Raw genomic sequence first — 20,039 nt, forward strand, 5'->3', positions numbered from 1 at the left:
TGGCCTCTGCAGAAAAACCTTCTGGTGAGTTAAGAAAATTGGCGCAGGTAAGGAAATCAGTGCAGCAGATGCCTGGACAGCAGCAGGAGGAGAGGTAAGAGAGAGTGGGAGAGAGGTGGGGGAAGCCTTCCGGGTGTAGTTAGGTGCGAGGACCGGGAGGGAAGAGGCTGTTCGGCCTGGAATAGGTGTGGGTTCGGTATTTGGAGGCCATTTGGCCTGGGATAGGTGCAGGGACCGGGAGGGAGTAGGCCATTCGGCCAGGGATAGGTGCGGGGACCGAGAGTAATTCGGCCTGGGATAGGAGCGGGAACCAGCACCAGCATTGGGGGGGGGGGGGGGTTACTTTAATAATTTAATGGAGGTAAGTTGCTGCAATGTTTAATGTGCTTGATAAGTTGCGGTAATGTGCTTGTACTTGGTAAGTTGCTGTAATGTGCTTGTGCTTGGTTGCTGTGAGCTGCCTGCAAGTGTCACTTTCCAGCCTCAGCCTGCATTGTGTCCCTGGTTACCATGGCAACCAGACCGTGGCGCAGATCAAGGCTCCACCCCCAAAACTAAATAACAGGCTAGACGGTGCCAAAAAGGAGAAATCAAACGGGGAAACTTGGAAGATTTTGTTTTTTGGCGTACTTGGGCCCCCAAAAAAACGGGCATAACTCTTCAAATACTCCAAAAAAACAGATTTGGGGAAAATTGAGCCCATTAATATTTTTATAGAATCCTAGAAAGCAATTTTAAAATTAAGCCTTCAATTAAAAAGGGGACTTGAAAGCAAATATGATTAAGGTATAAAATAAAATGCAAGTATGTCCAGGAAAAGGAGGGGAAAAGGAATTTAAAGACAATTAAGAGTAAGAGGGTAACTAAAGAAAGGGTAGGACCTATTACAGACCATGAGGGTAATCTTTGTGTGGAGGCAGAAGATGTTGGTAGGGTTCTTAACTAATACTTTGCATCTGTTTTCACAAAGGAAAGAGGTAATGCAGATACTGCTATAGAGGAGGAGTGTGATATTCTGGATAAAATAAATATAGTGAGAGAGGAAGTATTTAGGGGTTTAACAGCTTTGAAAGTAACTAAGTCCCCAGGCCCGGATGAAATGCATCCCAGGCTGTTGAGTGAAGTAAAAGAGGAAATAGCAGAAGCCTTGACCATCATTTTCCAGTCCTCTTTGGATATGGGCATGGTGCCAGAGAATTGGAGGGCTGCTAATGTAATACCCTTGTTTAAGAAGGGAAAAAGGTATAGGCTGAGTAATTACAGGCCTGTCAAACTAATCTCAGTGGTGGGAAAACTATTGGAAAAAATCCTGAAAGACAGGATAAATCTGCATTTGGATAGGCAAGGATTAATTAGGGACAGTCAGCACGGATTTGTTAAGGGAAGATCGTGTTTGACTAACCTGATTGAATTTTTTGAGGAGGTAACCAGAGGATCAATGAGGGTAGTGCATATGATGTAGTACAATGTAAGGCTTTTGATAAGGTCCCGCATGGTAGACTGGTCATGAAAGTTAAAGCCCTAAGTTGGAGCAAAATTAGCTCGGAGGTAGGAAGCAAAGGGTAATGATTGATGGATGTTTTTGTGACTGGAAGGATGTTTCTAATGGGGTTCCGCAGGGCTCAGTATTGGGTTCCTTGCTTTTTGTGGTGTATATATCAACGATTTAAATTTGAATATAGGGAGTATGATTAAGAAGTTTGCAGACAACACTAAAATTGGCTGTGTGGTTGATAATGAAGAGGAAAGTCATGGGCTGCAGGAGGATATCAATTTACTGGTCAGGTGGGCAGAGCAGTGGCAAATGGAATTTAATTCAGAGAAGTGTGTGGTGATGCACTTTGGGAGGGCTAATAAGGAAAGGGTATATACATTAAGCAGTAGGCCACTTAATAGTGTAGATGAACAAAGGGACCTTGGAGTGCTTGTCCACAGATCCCTGAAAGTAGCAGGCCAGGTGGATAAGATGGTTAAGAAGGCATACGGAATTGCTTGTCTTTATTAGTCGAGGCACAGAATATAAGAGCGGGGGGGGGATGCTTAAATTGTATAATACTTTGGTTAGGCCACAGCTGGAGTACTTCGTGCAGTTCTGGTCGCCGTATTATAGGAAGGACGTGATTGCACTGGAGAGGGTGCAGAGATTTACTAGGATGCTGCCTGGAATGGAGAATCTTAGTTATGAGGACAGATTGGATAGGCTGGGTTTGTTCCCATTGGAACAGAGGAGGTTGAGAGGAGACCTCATTGAGGTGTACAAAATATTAAGAGGCCTGGACATAGTGGATAGTAAATGTCTATTTCCATTGGTGGAGGGGTCTATTATGAAGGGGACATAGTTTTAAGGTGGTTGGTGGAAGGTTTAGAGGGGATTTGGGGGGGGGGGGCTTCTTTACGCAGAGGGTTGTGGGGATCTGGAACTCGCTGCCTGGAAGAGTGGTGGATGCAGAAACCCTCACCACTTTTAAGAGATGGTTAGATGGGCACTTGAAGTGCCGTAATCTGCAGAGTTATGGACCTAGAGCTGGTAATTGGGATTAGACTGGATGACCTTATGTTGGATGGCGCAGATATAATGGTAAGTACTGCAGGGAATAGAATATGGCCAGGGTGATCTCCTGGACTAGTTTCGATCGCCTGGATGGGTCGGAGAGGTATTTCCCCAGATTTTTTTTCTCCCTAAATTGGCCTGGGTTTTTATCTGGTTTTTGCCTCCCCCAGGAGATCACATGGCTCCGGTTGGGGTGGCGTGTATATGTTTTCAGTATAAGGGGTATCGCAGTTGTGTGGGGCAGACTGGTTGGGCTGGGTGCTCTTTGCCTTTCCGTCATTGTTCATAGGTTTATATGCAACCTGTAGGGCTGCTGATCAAGGGCCGTGTGGCTCTTTGTTGGTTGGCGGGGACACGATGGGCTGAAATGGCCACCTTCTGCGCTGTAAATTTCTATGTTTCTACAATGAAAAATGGGGAGAAACAGACATACTCACCATCACTACAGTTAGTTCCCATCCACCCAGCATCACAAAGACATCCACCTGCATAAACAGCAGAACTCATTAATGGCAGAACAAATTAAATAAAATTAACTGTGAACAGTTGGAATATATTAACATGCATCAGGAAAAATTGTTTATATCGGCCAATTTAAGTGACAGCATGTAATATTTATAATAGAATGGTATTTACTTATAATTGACAGATATATTGATATACATACAATTATGATGAAAGCATAATTTTTTGAAAGAAGTTCCTATTCCACGCATCATGGTAGTGAATGGAGGAAGAGAAAAATCACCCAGTGATTTCTTTCAAGAATTTTGTGCATTTTTTGGTTAAGTAATGAAGACCTATACTCCACAAGGCGTAATCAAGTTGGATGATGATGATGAAGAATCTTCTCCCACTTTAGTCTACGTTCTTAGCTATTTGTCCAGAGGAAGCAGCATTGACACCCTGACTAACAAGGGCACTAAAATAAAACAATTAAATGGTAGAGTTGATCTAAGCTACATCAGATCAGAGAATGAGGGGGTAAGAGGGACCAGCACCAAAGTAGCTAAGAGGGAGCTCTGTGAATAGAGGTTTAACTGTATTCAAAGAATGAGGAAAATTCTAACCAATGAGTAGTTCAATGTTCTTCATTCATTTAACCTCCATAGCATTTCTAAAAAGTTAGTCGTTTGAAAAATTGTAGCATAAAAAAAACTTTAAAAACCAAGAACTGGCATAGGTGAAAACAAGAAAACCTTGCAAGTTAAAGAAACAAATCTTGAATAAAGTCAAAAAATATCCTGTGTGCTCAATCAAGACTGTAGGGGGAAATGTAATTTTTTTGGACACAAAATGAAGAATCAACAATCAATTGGAAAACTTTTTCTGATGGGGGGAAACAGATCAGGCGACAAAAAGAACTAAAGGTGTGGGTCCATCTTGGTGGCTTTATATACACATATAGAGTAGGGGAAAGTCATAACTGTTGTGCATATTGGTTAATCACACGATAATGTCCCCCTAGTGTTAATCTTTATTGGATTGTGGAAAGATTTGTTCATGGAAGTTGAATGATGAGGAAGAACTTAAGTTAACTAAAGCTGTACTGAAAATTGAGCCACTAAATTCAATAACCTGGATTCAGACTCATTTATTAGATTCCCTTTCAGTCAGTTGCTTGTCATAGGCACAATGTGCAAAATACAATCTCTCTATGGTCTGCATAGCAACTCCTTTAGTTAGCCAGGGAACAAGGAAGGACTAACAGTAGGTTCAATTGTTCAATGCAAAGTTCGAAATGCAGAAACTGGTCTTCAAACAACAACTGAAGTGGTGCAATTTCATCTTGTTTAGAACCTTGTTGTTTCTTAATACCAAATACTTAGTTGAATTAACTGTAACTGCTTTTACTCAATTTAATTAAGGAAATAAAGTTGATAAGTACCCTCAGAGCAGATTCCGTGTAGAGTACAATTTGAAGGTCCACAGTTAAGCAGGTTACAAGCTGCGCCAGACCAAAAACCTGTGCAGTAACAATCTCCCAGTAAACAATCTCCATGGCCACTGCAGTCTTCAGGTACACATTCAGGTTCGTGAACACACACGACTGTGGAAACAGGCCGAGGGCAGCGCCACATGGGATCAGAAAAACTGTTAAAGAAAAGATCTCTGACTTGGGAAATGACTGTAACTAATTGACAGAAACACAACCTTGGCATTTGTATTGCAGTTTAAATAGGTATTCGGGGTTTAATCCAATTAAAATGATAATGTACTAGCAGTTTTCAATTTAGAAACACTTAACTACATTTATCTTTCACGAAGATGATACATTTTAACAATTTTCAATTCACATTCATTTTTAAAAACAATAAAGAATGAAGGAAAGAGGATTTTGTGCTACACATTTATACTTACAAATTTTTGACAAGGAATTTATCATACAAATACATACATTATATATCAAAAATCAGTGAGAGTTGCAACATTTCATTTTGAAGTGCAGGAAAATCCATTTGTGTCAACGTTAGCCTGTTACACCTGTATGTAGCACTGTGATAAGCTTAGCTGAAACAGCAACAGCTATATAGTATCCAGGTTTGCATATTGTCACAGGCTCTGGCTACATTGTGCAGCTCCCTAAGATTTTCTCAGCCAGTGGCCACATTGGTATAATTAAGAAAACCAGGTGAGTTTTAAATTCTGAAATTGAAACTAAAACTTCAAACTCGGCAAATTCCTTCGAAGGGAAAAGGTAGAGCATCCAAAATGACTGCATCTTGGATAACAAAGGGAATAAAAGTTAAAATAAAACAAAAAAGGGGCTTATGAAAAATGTTAGGAGTAAGATTCAGTTAATAACCAGGAAGATTATGGAAAATACAGGAGGGAATTAAAAAAGTTACTACAGGCGACAAAGAGAGGTTATGAGAAAAGATTAGCAGGCAACATTAAATTGAACTTTATACACACAAAGGAAGCGGGTGTTGTGAAAGGTTACACTAAAATCGGAGAGGGAAGTAATGGACAGGATAGTAATAGATAGAAAAGACATACTACAAAGATTAGCATTACTGAAAGTTGGTAGGTCACCTGGAATGCATCCAAGGATGCTTAAAGAAGCAAAGCTAGAAATAGCAGAGGCATTGGTCACAATCTTTCAATTGTCATTGGATACAGGTGTGGTGCCGGAAGACTGGAGGGTTGCTAATGTTATACCACTATTCAAGAAAGAGGGGAGGGATAAACTAGGAAACAACATGCCAGTCAGCCTAACATCGGTGGCGGGGAACTTATTGGAAACCACTAACAGGGACAAAATAAACTTCATTTGGAAAGGCATGAGAGCTGGCATGAATTTGTTACAGGCAAATTGTGTCTTACTAATTTGATTGAGTTCTTTGATGAGGTAGTGCAGTAGATGTTGTATATATAGACTTTCGGATAGGGTATTTGACAATATGCCACACAGAAAGCTGGTTAAGAAGTTGGAAGCCCATGGAATTAAGTGGAAAGTGGATACGAAATTGGCTCAGTGACAAGAAGCAAAGGGTGGTGGTGGTGGAGGGATGTTTTTCACACTGCGAGGTAGTTTGCAATGGTGTTCCCCGAGGGTCAGATTTAGGTCCATTACTCTTTTCAATTTTTATAAACGACCTAGACTCCAGTGTAGGGAGCAGCATTATAAGGTTTGCAGATAATACGAAACTTGGCAAAGTAATAGATAGTGATGAGGATAATTATAGACTTCAGGATGACAGACAGGATGACGAAATGGACAAAAACATGGCAGATGAAGCATGGCAAGACGGAGAAGTGTAGTGATGCACTTTGGGAGGACTAATATGGAAAGACAGTATACTAGAAATGGCACAATCTTGAAAAGTGTCGGAGCAGAGACCGCGGTGCCCATATAAACAAATCCTTAAAGGTAGTAGGGTAAGTTGATAAATGGTTAAAAAAAGCATATAGGTTTCTTGGGTTTATAATTAGAGGAATAGAATATAAAAGTAAAGAGATCATCCTAGGGAAAATTATTGGAATAAATCCTGAGGGACAGGATAAGTCTTCATTTGGCAAGCCATGGATTAATCAAGTAGTAATCTCAGGATTGCTACCAATGCCACGTGCTAGTCAGAGTAGGAATCGCAGGATAGCTCAGATGAATACGTGGCTTCAGCAGTAGTGCAGAAGGGAGGGATTCAAATTCCTGGGACATTGGAACCGGTTCTGGGGGAGGTGGGACCAGTACAAACTGGACAGTCTGCACCTGGGCAGGACAGGAACCAATGTCCTAGGGGAGTGTTTGCTCGTGCTGTTGGGGAGGAGTTAAACTAATGTGGCAGAGAGATGGGAACCTATGCAGGGAGACAGAGGGAAATAAAATGGAGGCAGAAGCAAAAGATAGAAAGGAGAATAGTAAAAGTGGAGGGCAGAGAAACCCAAGGCAAAAAACAAAAAGGGCCACATTACAGCAAAAAAGGGGCAAAGTGTGTTAAAAAGACAAGCCTGAAGGCGAGGAGTATTCGGAATAAGGTGGATGAATTAATTGCGCAGACAGCAGTTAACGGATATGATGTAATTGGCATCACGGAGACATGGCTCCAGGATGACCAAGCCTGGGAACTCAACATCCAAGGGTATTCAGCATTTAGGAAGGATAGACAGAAAGGAAAAGGAGGCGGGGTGGCGCTGCTGGTTAAAGGGGAAATTAATGCAATAGTAAGGAAGGACATTAAGCCTGGATGATGTAGAATCGGTATGGGTGGTGCTGCGGAATTCCAAAGGGCAAAAAACGCAAGTGGGAGTCGTGTACAGACCACCAAACAGTAGTAGTAAAGTTGGGGACAGCATCAAACAAGAAATAAGGGATGTGTGCACTAAACGTACAGCTGTTATTATGGGCAACTTTAAACTACATATTGATTGGGCTAACCAAACTGGTAGCAATGCGGTGGAGGAGGATTTCTTGGAGTGTATTGGGGATGGTTTTCTAGACCAATATGTCGAGGAACCAACTAGAGAGCTGGCCATTCTAGACTGGGTGATGTGTAATGAGAAAGGGACTAATTTGCAATCTTGTTGTGCAAGGCCCCTTGGGGAAGAGTGACCGTAATATGGTAGATTTCTTTATTAAGATGGAGAGTGACACAGTTAATTCTGAAACTAGGGTCCTGAACTTAAGGAAAGGTAACTTCGACGGTATGAGGCGGGAATTGGCTAGAATAGACTGGCAAAGGATACTTAAAGGGTTGGCGGTGGATAAGCAATGGCAAACATTTAAAGATCACATGGATGAACTTCAGCAATTGTACATCCCTGTCTGGAGTAAAAATAAAACGGGGAAGGTGGCTCAACCATGGCTAACAAGGGAAATTAAGGATAGTGTTAAAGCCAAGGAAGAGGCATATAATTTGGCTAGAAAAAGCAACAAACCTGAAGACTGGGAGAAATTCAGAATTCAACAGAGGAAGACTAAGGGTTTAATTAAGAGGGGAAAAAGAGAGTACGAAAGGAAGCTTGCAGGGAACATAAAAACTGACTGCAAAAGCTTCTATAAATATGTGAAGAGAAAAAGATTAGTGAAGACAAATGAAGGTTCCATGCAGTCGGACTCAGGTGAATTTATAATGGGGAACAAAGAAATGGCAGACCAATTGAACAAATAGTTTGGTTCTGTCTTCACGAAGGAAGACACAAATAACCTTCTGAATGTACTAGGGGACAGTAGGTCTAGTGAGAAGGAGGAACTGAAGGATATCCTTATCAGGCGGGAAATTGTGCTAGGGAAATTGATGGGATTGAAGGCCGATAAATTCCCGGGGCCTAATGGTCTGCATCCCAGAGTACTCAAAGAAGTAGTCCTAGAAATAGTGGATGCATTGGTGATCATTTTCCAACAGTCAATTGACTCTGGATCAGTTCCTATGGACTAGAGGGTAGCTAATGTAACACCACTTTTTAAAAAAAGGAGGGAGAGAGAAAACGGGTAATTATAGACCGGTTAGCCTGACATCAGTAGTGGGGAAAATGTTGGAGTCAATCATTAAGGATGAAATAGCAGCACATTTGGAAAGCAGCAACAGGATTGGACCAAGTCAGCATGGATTTATGAAAGGGAAATCATGCTTGACGAATCTTCTGGAATTTTTTGAGGATGTAATTAGCAGAGTGGACAAGGGAGAACCAGTGGATGTGGTGTATTTGGACTTTCAAAAGGCTTTTGACAAGGTCCCGCACAAGAGATTGGTGTGCAAAATCAAAGCGCATGGTATTGTGGGTAATGTGCTGACGTGGATAGAGAACTGGTTGGCAGACAGGAAGCAGAGAGTCGGGATAAATGGGTCCTTTTCAGAATGGCAGGCAGTGACTAGTGGAGTGCTGCAGGGCTCAGTGCTGGGACCTCAGCTCTTTACAATATACATTAACGATTTAGATGAAGGAATTGAGTGCAACATCTCCAAGTTTGCGGATGACACTAAACTAGGTGGTGGTGTGAGTTGTGAGGAGGACGCTAAGAGGCTGCAGGGTGACTTGGATAGGTTAGGTGAGTGGGCAAATGCATGGCAGATGCAGTATAATGTGAATAAATGTGAGGTTATCCATTTTGGGGGCAAAAACACGAAGGCAGAATATTATCTGGATAGTGGTAGGTTAGGAAAAGGGGAGGTGCAACGAGACCTGGGTGTCATGGTTCATCAGTCATTGAAAGTTGGCATACAGGTACAGCAGGCGGTGAAGAAGGCAAATGGCATGTTGGCCTTCATAGCTAGGGGATTTGAGTATAGGAGCAGGGAGGTCTTACTGCAGTTGTACAGGGCCTTAGTGAGGCCTCACCTGGAATATTGTGTTCAGTTTTGGTCTCCTAGTCTGAGGAAGGACATTCTTGCTATTGAGGGAGTGCAGCGAAGGTTCACCAGACTGATTACAGGAATGGCTGGGCTGTCATATGAGGAAAGACTGGATCAACTGGGCCTTTATTCACTGGAGTTTAGAAGGATGAAAGGGGATCTCATAGAAACGTATAAGATTCTGACGGGACTGGACAGGTTAGATGTGGGAAGAATGTTCCCGAAGTCCAGAACCAGGGGACATAGTCTTAGGATAAGGGGTAGGCCATTTAGGACTGAGATAAGGAGAAACTTCTTCACTGAGAATTGTTAACCTGTGGAATTCCCTGCCGCAGAGAGTTGTTGATGCCAGTTCATTGGATATATTCAAGAGGAAGTTAGATATGGCCCTTACAGCTAAGGGGATCAAGGGGTATGGAGAGAAAGCAGGAAAGGGGTACTGAGGGAATGATCAGCCATGATCTTATTGAATGGCGGTGCAGGCTCGAAGGGCCGAATGGCCTACTCTTGCACCTATTTTCTATGTTTCTATGACAGTCAGCATGGATTTGTTAAGGGAAGGTCATGTCTGACTAACTTCATTGAATTTTTTGAGGAGGTAACCAGGAGGGTCGATGAGGGCAGTGCGTATGATGTAGTGTATATGGATTTTAGCAAAGCTTTTGATAAAGTCCCACATGGCAGATTGGTCACGAAAGTAATTGCTTTTGGGATCCAGGACAAAGTGACAAGTTGGATCCAAAATTGGCTCAGAGGCAGGAGGCAAAGGGTAATGGTTGATGGGCGTTTTTCTGACTGGAAGGCTGTATACATTGGGGTTCCGCAAGGCTCAGTGCTGGGTCCCCTGCTTTTTGTGGTATATATCAATGACCTGGACTTGAATGTAGGGGGTATGATTAAGACGTTTGCAGATGACACTAAAATAGGCTGTATGGTTGATAATGAAGAAGAAAGCTGCGGACTGGAGGAAGATATCAATTATACTGGTCAGCTGGGCAGAACAGTGGCAAATGGAATTCAATTTGGGTAAGTGTGAGGTAATGCATTTGGAGAGGTCTAACAAGGCAAGGGAATACACATTAAATGGTATGACACTGAAAAGTGTAGAGAAACAAAGGGACCTTGGAGTGCTGGTCCACAGATCCTTGAAGGTAGCAAGCCAGGTAGATAAGGTGGTTAAGAAGGCATGTGGAATACTTGCCTTTATTAGACGAGGCATGGAATACAAGAGCAAGGAGGTTATGCTTGAACTGTATAAAACACTGGTTAGGTCGCAGCTGGAGTACTGCATGCAATTCTGGTCACCACATTACAGGAAAGATGTGATTGCACTGGAAAGGGTGCAGAGGAGATTTACAAGAATGTTGCCTGGACTGGAGAATTTTGGCTATGAGGAAAGATTGGAGATGCTGTGTCTGTTTTCTTTTGAACAGAGGAGGCTGAGAGGAGGCCTGATTGAGGTGTATAAAATTATGAGGGGCCTGGATAGGTGGATAGGAAGGACCTGTTTCCCTTGGCAGAGGTGTCAACAACCAGGGTGCATAGATTTAAAGTCATTTGGGGAGGTTTAGAGGAGATACAAGGGGAAATTTCTTTACCCAGAGGGTGGTGGGGGTCTGGAACTCACTGCCTGAAAGGGTGGTAGAGGCAGAAACCCTCATCACATTTAAAAAATACTTGGATGTCCACTTAAAGTGCCGTAACCGACAGGGCTATGGACCAAGAGCTGGTCTTGATCAGCCAGCGTGGACACAATGGGCCAAAATGACCTCCTTCCGTGGTGTAAATTTCTATCAATCCATGAACTTTATAAATCACTGGTTAGGCCTCAGATGGAGTAATGTGGACAATTCTGGGCAACACACTACAGGAAAGATGTAAAGGCGTTAGAAAAGATGCAGAGAAGGATTACCAGGATGTTACCAGGGATGAAGGGCTTCAGTTATGAGGAGAGATTGGAAAAGTTAGGGCTGTTCTCCTTTGAACAGAGGTGACCTAATCGAGGTTTTCAAGCTTCTGAGAGGTTTTCATACAGTTGATAAGAAAAATTATTCCCTCTGGCAAACTCTGGGTCACTAACCAGAGGTTAGAAATTTAAGACTGGCAAAAGATCCAGAGGGGAAATGAGGTGAATTTTTTTCACTCAGTTGTCGGGATCTGGAACGTTCTACCTGAAAAGGTATGAAAGCTGATTCCATAAATAATTGAAAAGGGAGTTGGACAGGTACTTGAAAATGAGGAACTTACAGGGTTACAAACAAAAAGCAGCGATGTGGGACTAAGCGCAACTGCTCTTTCAAAGAGCCAGCATAAGCACGATGGGCCAAATCCTGTCCCTCTGTGCTGTATGTTTCAATGATTCTATGATCCCTCCTACAGACTCCAGACCTCCCCCAGAAGATCACTTGGTCCATGGCCATCATAGAGCTCAGGTCTTCCTGTGTCTACGGGGCCCTGACACTATGCCGTTGACTGATTATCCTACTGTGGCCCATCTGCCAAGTCCCTCGCCAAGCCAGTCACTTCTTTGGGCCATTTACTCACCCCTCCGACCTTGTGGCATTGAAATGCTGCCTCCTCGATTGTCGCATAGGCATCATGACTATTTCCCAGTCCCATCAACCGCAACTAATGCCATACAAACCCCACCCCCTCCACAACTGAGCAGTATCCTCCCTGTCCCTCAGGTCAGCATAACAGATACCCCTCAGCCCCACTAAGCAGTATATTGGGCATTCAGAGCAGCAATTTTGCTGCAACCCCGACACTTGCCCCCCCCAAATTAGCAGAATGTCAGTGAAGACATCAGATACCCCATTTCTAAGCAGCAGCATATCAGGCACTCTTTCTCTTTGCCCCCCCACCCCCCCCCCCCCAATCTCTACGTCCCCCTTCCAAGTAACCCACCTCATATCAGTATTTTAGACATTCTCCCCCTCCACCATTATCATAAATACCTTCACATCACTGAGCAGTATGACAGGTATTTCCTCCACTCACCCTGCACCTCCCCCCGCACCCGAGTAACTTTTCTGGCATTTCTCCTCCTACCTGCACCGAGCTGCATCATAGCTCCCTGCAATCCAGCCCCCTGAGTACGCAGAAAGTTAAAGGGACCACGCACTTAAAAAAAAAACAGGCCGTGCAGAACAAAGCAACTTACAGGGAACATTGCTCAAAAGACCTCTTAGCTCCTGAAAAATGGGTGCTACGTGACCCAATTGCAGCCCATTAAATTTAGTTAAAACAGAGCAGTTTCTTTTTTAAATGAACAGCTACACATTTTATTCTTTCTCACAATCCATTTCCTCCAATGTCTCTTTTTCTGCTTTAGCCAGCAGAGCACAACCTGTACTATGTACCTTCTGTGGTTTCTGGAAATACTGCCCAGCAATTGACCAACACAAGGTGTGCTTCCAAGACATGGCTAATCGCAAAGGAACAGTTCCCTGTGAAGTACTCTCACCAAAAATAGACTATCATGGACAACTGAGTTTGTACTATTTACTGCTCGATTTAAATTTGAGTCTTCTGACAGGGATGCTTATTTAAATTTCTACATTTGAACACATTTTATCAAAATAAATGGAGTATCAAGGCTAAATTAGCTTTCTTAAAAAAATAGGATATTGTTTTTACGTCACTTTTACTACTTTATAAAAAGTAAAACTTACGAAAATAAGCAATAGTATCAAAGCAAAATACTGCAGGTGCTGGAAATCTGAAATAAAAACAGAAATGCTGGAAATACTCAGCAGGTCAGGTAGCATCTGTGGAGAGAGAAACAGAGTTAACGTTTCAGGTCGATGACATTGCGTCAGAAATAAGCAACAGCTGATTAGATCTGAGGTTAGCCAGAAAAATATAGATCACAAGCACAATTTGAACTGTTAAATAATAATTTTGTTTAAAAAGTGTTAATCGTAAACTTGATACATAAGGAAGATGTGAGGAATCAGCTTTTCCCTTGTTGTCGTAATAGGCAGCAAAAGTTTAATACTAAAAGAATTCCATGTCCACTTTTTGATTACACCTCTGAAGGGCTTTGGGATGCTTTTCTACATTAAAGGTGATAAATAAATGCTAATTATTGTTGTCATGTCTAAAGTAAATGTAACTGGCATATAGACAACCACCTAACTTTAAAGTTGTACAGGAGAAACATTACATTAAGTTATACAAACAGAGTTGAAAAGTCATCGACCTGAAATGTTATCAGAACTGGAAGATGTTAGAGATGAACAGCTTTTAAGCAAGTACAGAGCCAGAGAAAAGGGGGGAGGGGGGGGGGGCATGAAAAGAACAAAAGAGTCTATGATAGGCAGGAGTGATTAACTGGTAAGTGATGATGGTGCAAGACAAAGTGAGGTGATAATGCGACAAGCAGAGAGGACATATAAATGTTTAGAGCAAAAAAGCAGAGGAGGAGGGAAGCAAGGAAAATCTGGCAAAGGGAAGGATTCCATGGCCCAGGAATGTGTGTAGACCACCCCGCCGCCCGTCCGTGTAGTGATAGGCAATACCCACCCCAAGCATCAGTCCACACCTTCGCCACCTCTAGTGCAGCCGTCCTCCATTACCAACAGCTGCTGTCTGAGAAAAAATGGGAGCGGTGGTTAAGGTCTGAAGTTGTTGAACTTAGTGTTAAGGCTAGAAGGCTGTAAAGTACTTGCAGAAAGATGAGATGCTGTTCCTCGAGCTTGCGTTGAGCTTCATTGAAACAGTGTAGCAGGCTAAGAACCGAGAGGTCAGAGTAGCAGTGACCACCGCACAGTCCTTGAGGTGCTGTGGGCCATCAGCAACAGCAGAATGATATTCCACCACAATCTGTAACTTCATGGCCCAGCATATCTTTCACTCCACAATTACCATCAAGCCAGGGGACTAACCCTGGTTCAACGAGGAGTGCAGAAGAGCATGCCAAGAGCAGCACTAGGCATATCTCAAAATGAGGTGCCAATCTGGAGAAGCTGCAACACACGACGACATGCATGCTAAACAGCAGAAGCAGCATGCGATAGACAGAGCTAAGTGATCCCTCAATCAACGGATCAGAGCAAAGCTCTGCAGTCCTGCCACATCCAGTTGTGAATGGTGATGGACAATTAAATACCTAACGGGAGGAGGAGGCTCCATGAATATCCGCATCCTCAATGATAACGGAGGCCAGTACGCGAGTGCAAAAGACGAGGCTGAAGCGTTGTTGACCATCTTCAGCCAGAATGGATGATTCATATCGGCCTCAAACTGAGGTCCCCACCACAGAAGCCAGTCTTCAGCCAATTCGATTCACTCCACGTGATATCAAGAAACGGCTGAGCACACTGGATACAGCAGCCCAGCTGTCGTACTGAAGACATGCGCTCCAGAACTAGCCACGCCTCTAACCAAGCTGTCCCAGGACAGCTACAAACACTTGCATCTATCTGACAATGTGGAAACTGCCCAGGTATGTCCTGTCCACAAAAGGCAGGACAAATCCAATCCGGCCAATTATAGCCCCATCAGTCTACTCTCAAAGTAATGGAAGGTGTCATCGACAGTGCTATCAAGCAGCACTTACAAATAATCTGCTCACCGATACAGTTTGGGTTCCACCAGGACCAGTCGGCTCCAGACCTTGGTCCAAACATGGACAAAAGAGCTGAATTCCTGAGATGAGGCGAGAGTCCTTGACATCAAGGCAGCATTTGACTGAGTGTGGCATCAAGGAGCCTTAGTAAAATTGAAGTCAATAGAAATCAAGGGGAAAACTCTCCACTGGTTGTAGTCATACCTAGCACTAAGGAAGATGGTTGTAGTTGTTGGAGGACAAACATCTCAGTCCCAGGACCTCGCTGCAGGACTTCCTCAGGACACTCCTGGGCCCAACCATGTTCAGCTGCTTCATCAATGACCTTCCCTCCATCATAAGGTCAGAAGTGCAGATGTTCTCTGATGATTGCAGTGTTCAGTTCCATTCGCAACTCCTCAGATAATGAAGCAGTCCAGGCCCGAATGCAGCAAGATCTTGACGACATTCAGGCTTGGGCTGATAAGTGACAATAAAATTCACGTCACACAAGTGCCAGGCAATGACTATCTCCAACAAGTGAGGGTCTAACCATGACATTCAATGGAATTACCATCACTGAATCCCCCCACCATCAAAATCCTTGGGGTCACCATTGACCAGAAACTTAACTGGACCTGCCACTTAAATACTGTGGCTACAAGAGCAGGTCAGAGGCTGGGTATTCTGCGGTGAGTGTTTCACCTTCTGACTCCCCAAAGCCTTGCCACCATCTACAAGGCACAAGTCAGGAGTGATGGAATACTCTCCACTTTCCTGGATGAGTGCAGCTCCAGCAACATTCAAGAGGCTTGACACCATCCAGAACCAAGCAGCCCACTTGATTGGTACCTCATCCACCACCTTAAACATTCACTCCCTCCACTACCAGCGCACCGTGGCTGCAGTGTGTACTATCTATAAGATGCACTGTAGCAACTCGCCAAGGCTTCTTCAGCAGCATCTCGCAAACCCGTGACCTCTATCACCTGGAAGGACAAAGGCAGCAGGCACATGGGAACACCATCACTTGTAAGTTATCCTCCAAGTTACACACCATCCTGACGTGGAAATGTATCGGCGTTCCTTTATCGTCACTGGGTTCAAAATCCTGGAACTCACTCCCTAACAGTACTGTGGGAGTACCTTCACCACAAGGTTCAAGAAGGCGGCGCACCATCACCTTCTGAAGGGCAATTAGGGATGGGCAATAAATGCTGGCCATGCCAGCATTTATTGCCCATATCCCAAGAACTAATAAATAAAATAAAAATGTTTAGTGGTGGAATCCTGCTGGAGGTGGCAGAAATGATGGAGAGTGATCCATTGAATGCGGAGGCTGGTAGGTTATCATGGTTTTGTGGAGGGAGGGAGGGGGTGAGGCCCGAGATACGTAAATTGGGATGGACATGGATGAGGGCCCTATCCATGGTGGAGGGGCAGCAACAACTTGCATTTATGTAGCGCCATGTACGCAGTAATAAGTCCCAAGGCATTTGACGGGATCATTATCAAACAAAATTCGTCATCGAGCCACATAAGAAGGTATCAGGAGAGATGTCCAAAAGCTTGGTCTAAGAGGTAGGTTTTAAGGAGCATCTTAAGAGAGGCAGAGAGATTTAGGGAGGGAATTCCAGAGCTTAGGGTCGAGGCAACTGAAGGTACAGCCACCAATGGTGAATCAGGCATGTGTATGAGGGCAGAATGGAGGACAGCAGCGATCTTGGAGGGTTGTAGGGCTGGAGAAAGTTACAGAGATAGGGAGGGCCGAGGCCATGGAGGGTTCTGAAAACAAAAATGAGAATTTTAAAACTGAGGTGTTGCCGGATCGGAAGCCAATGTAGGACAGCGAGCACAGGAGTGATAGGCGAATGGGACTTGGTGTGAGTTAGGAAATGGGCAGCAGGATTTTGGATGAGCTTAAGTTTATGTATGGTGAAGAATGGGAGGCCGGCCAGGAGAGCATTGGAATAGTTTAGAGGTAACAAAGGCATGGATGGATGAGGGTTTCAGCAGCAGATGAGCTGAAGCAGGGCAGAGTCGAGCGATGTTATGGTGGAAGTAGTTGGTCCTGGTGATGGAGCGAATGTGTGGTCGGAAGCTAAACTTGGGGTCAAATACTGCACCAAGGTTGCGAATGGTCTGCTTTAGCCTCAGACAGTTGTCAGGGGAAGGGATTGGAATTTGTGGTGGGGATCGAAGACAATGGCTGGGTGGAGCTGGGTGTCATCAGCATACATGTGGAAACATACGTGTTTTGGGATGATGTCGCCAAGGAGCAGCACGTAGATGAGAAATAGGATGGTTCCAAGGGTAGATCCATGAAGGACTCCAAACATAATGCTGCGGGAGTGAAGAGAAGCCATTGTAGGTGATTCTCTGGTACAATTAGATAAGAATGGAACCAGGCGAGGACAGTCCCACCCAACTGCACGATGGAGGAGAGATGTTGGAGGAGGATAGTGTGGTCAACCATGACAAAGGTTGCAGACAGGTAGAGAAGGATGAGGAGGGATAGGTTACCATGGTCACAGTAACATAGGATGTAATTTGTGAATTTGATAAGGGCCGTTTTAGTACTGCGGCGGGGGCAGAAATCAGAATCGGGGGCTTCAAGCATGGAGTTGGGGGAAAGATGCACACGGATTTAGGAGGCGACAGCACATTCAAGAACTTTGGAGAGGAAAGGGAAGTTGGAGATGGAGTAGTAGTTTGCAAGGACAGAGGGGGTCAAGGGTGGGTTTTATGAGGTGATGATGGCAGATTTGAAAGAGAGGGTGACATTACCCGAGGAGAGGGAATGGTTAACAATATCAGCTAACATGAGGGCTAGGAAGGGTAGTTGTATGGTCAGCAGCTAGGTGGGAATAGGGTCAAGGGAACAGGAGGTGGGTCTCATGGACAAGATGTGCTCGGAGAGGACATGAGGAGAAAAACTAAAGAAACTAAACAGCACCATATTTTTTTGCTGACTTATGTTCTTACTACAGGCTTTAATGTTTTTTAAAATACTGCATGAATTTTAATAACCAGCTATTTATTTGTTATCATAGAAGTTTACAGCACGGAAAGCCGCCATTTTGGCCCATCGTGTCCATACCGGTTATGTCAGCAGAACTCAACGATTCAGATTTCTAAATAAAACACACCACAGAGCCATTTTGAGATGTTTCCTGCATAGATTAGACTCATCAAATTTTAAATAAAAACAGGACTTCAGCAAATTGCTTATTTATTTGTCATTTTGACAGGATACTTTATTGATGTGACTTTTCCACTGCAGGCATTCATTTGTTTAACCATGGGTGAATGATTAATGCCCACGTATTTGTGTGTTATGCAAGCCCAATGCCAGAGTGAATTTTAATTGATTTCAAACAGATACAGCACCAGAAAATTAATTATTTCTGATGTGTCAGACACCCTTATTACTTCTGTCTTCTACAATGCCGGCATTTTTTTTTAAACATGAATTCAATGATCAGAGTGCAGGCAATTTTTAGTAATTTCAGGCTGTCCCTTGGGCAGGTAACATTACTGAAAGACAAATATGAACAAAGTACTCCAAACCGTTTTGTCCACGAGCAACATAACAGAATTTCAAGTAATACATAACTTAATATACTTCGATTCCGAGGGACTGCCTATGATGATACTTTGCAGTGTACATACCAGTGATCTGATGGATAGTTTGCAAGAGATCCATTGAGTGCCAGGGTAGCTGATCCCCCTCCATCCAAATTAATGGCATTAATTATTTCATGGCCCTTTAAAAATTCTGCCAACTCCCAGAGATTCATCCTGTAATGCAATTTTTTTACTTCTGTTAATTCAAACCATTATCTATTTTACATTATGAATTACTAGGAAATGAATATCAAAGGACGAGTTAATCTGGGTCACTCCAGCATGCAATGCAAAATTTCAAAGTAGCAAAGGCTTGGGATCATATCACTTGACCATTATCTTTTTCATTATGGAATCTAGGCTTCATCTTAATCTAGGTCGATCTGATGAAGTTTGCCAGGTAGATTGATTGCCTTGGTACATGAAATGTACTAGGGCTGTACATTTATCATGGGATTTTGGTCAAATTTCATGGATTATGAATAGTCTTAAAAGAATTGAGGGATGGATAATCATGAATGAAGGCTTAGAATGCTGTGAAGAACATATATCTCCTACATTGTATTATTCATATATTTAATTAATTTTAAATTAATAATTAATTTAATTAATATTTGAATCAATAATTTTGAATGTATTATATGACAGACTACAATTGTATGAAAAATAGTTCGATTAAAAAATTGTACTTAAAAAAAAAAAATGGCAACAAGGATTAAAAGGGACTAAGGGCTTGGCAGCAATGCAGAATTGAAGGTCTGATCAGATCTGGGTGCTTAAACTATAGTTCACAAACTCTGGTTATCTGGTCCTCAGTCATTTTCTATTTATTTGCTTAAATGCTCAACACACAGCTTTTTATGACCAATGAAGAGGCAGCCTTATCCAATTCTATGTTCCCTGACTTCAGCTGGTGTTCTCTGCCACCTGCTCCATTCTCTCAATGTTGGTTTGTTAGAATATTTTCTGCTGCTGATTTTAATCAACAGAAGAAATACCAAAAGGCAGCAGTGAAGAGAGAATGGAGCAGGTAGTAGAGAATACCAGCTGAAGTCAGGGAACAGAGTAAGGTGCACCAGCCAGCAAAAAGTGGAGTGGGAAATAGTCAACCAGTGATTATTTACATTGTTAGAATTCTTATTTATGGTTGTTTGAATTTTTATGTTGGTTTGTCAAATGGAAATGGCATCAATACTCGAGTGTCATAGAATCATAGAAATTTACAGCATGGAAGGTGGCCATTTCGGCCCATCGGGTCCGCGCCGGCCGACCAAGCGCTATACAGCCTAATCCCATTTTCCAGCTCTTGGTCCATAACCGTGTAGGTTACGGCACTTCAAATGCACATCCAAGCATCTTTTAAATGCGGTGAGGGTTCCTGCCTCTTCCACCCTTTCAGGCAGTGAGTTCCAGACCCCCACCACCCTCTGGGTGAAGAAATTTCCACATATGTCCTCTAAACCTCCTTTTAATTACTTTAAATCTATGCCCCCTGTTGACCCCTCTGCCAAGGAAA

At 43.2% G+C, this 20,039-nt stretch overlaps 1 protein-coding gene across 2 annotated transcripts in view; it reads right to left on the reverse strand.

Moving 5' to 3' along the window:
* nagpa (N-acetylglucosamine-1-phosphodiester alpha-N-acetylglucosaminidase) overlaps positions 1 to 20,039 on the reverse strand; it is a 141,377-nt gene that overhangs the window by 20,428 nt on the left and 100,910 nt on the right. For both annotated transcript variants that reach the window (XM_070894405.1, XM_070894412.1), the window contains 3 exons: positions 18,569 to 18,697; positions 4,440 to 4,645; positions 2,989 to 3,036 (listed from right to left, as the gene is read on the reverse strand). In XM_070894405.1, the coding sequence (XP_070750506.1) occupies positions 2,989 to 3,036; positions 4,440 to 4,645; positions 18,569 to 18,697 (383 nt within the window). The remainder of the gene's footprint in view (positions 1 to 2,988; positions 3,037 to 4,439; positions 4,646 to 18,568; positions 18,698 to 20,039) is intronic.

The sequence above is a fragment of the Pristiophorus japonicus genome, chromosome 1 (assembly GCF_044704955.1).
Source record: "Pristiophorus japonicus isolate sPriJap1 chromosome 1, sPriJap1.hap1, whole genome shotgun sequence".
Lineage (NCBI taxonomy): Eukaryota > Metazoa > Chordata > Chondrichthyes > Pristiophoridae > Pristiophorus > Pristiophorus japonicus.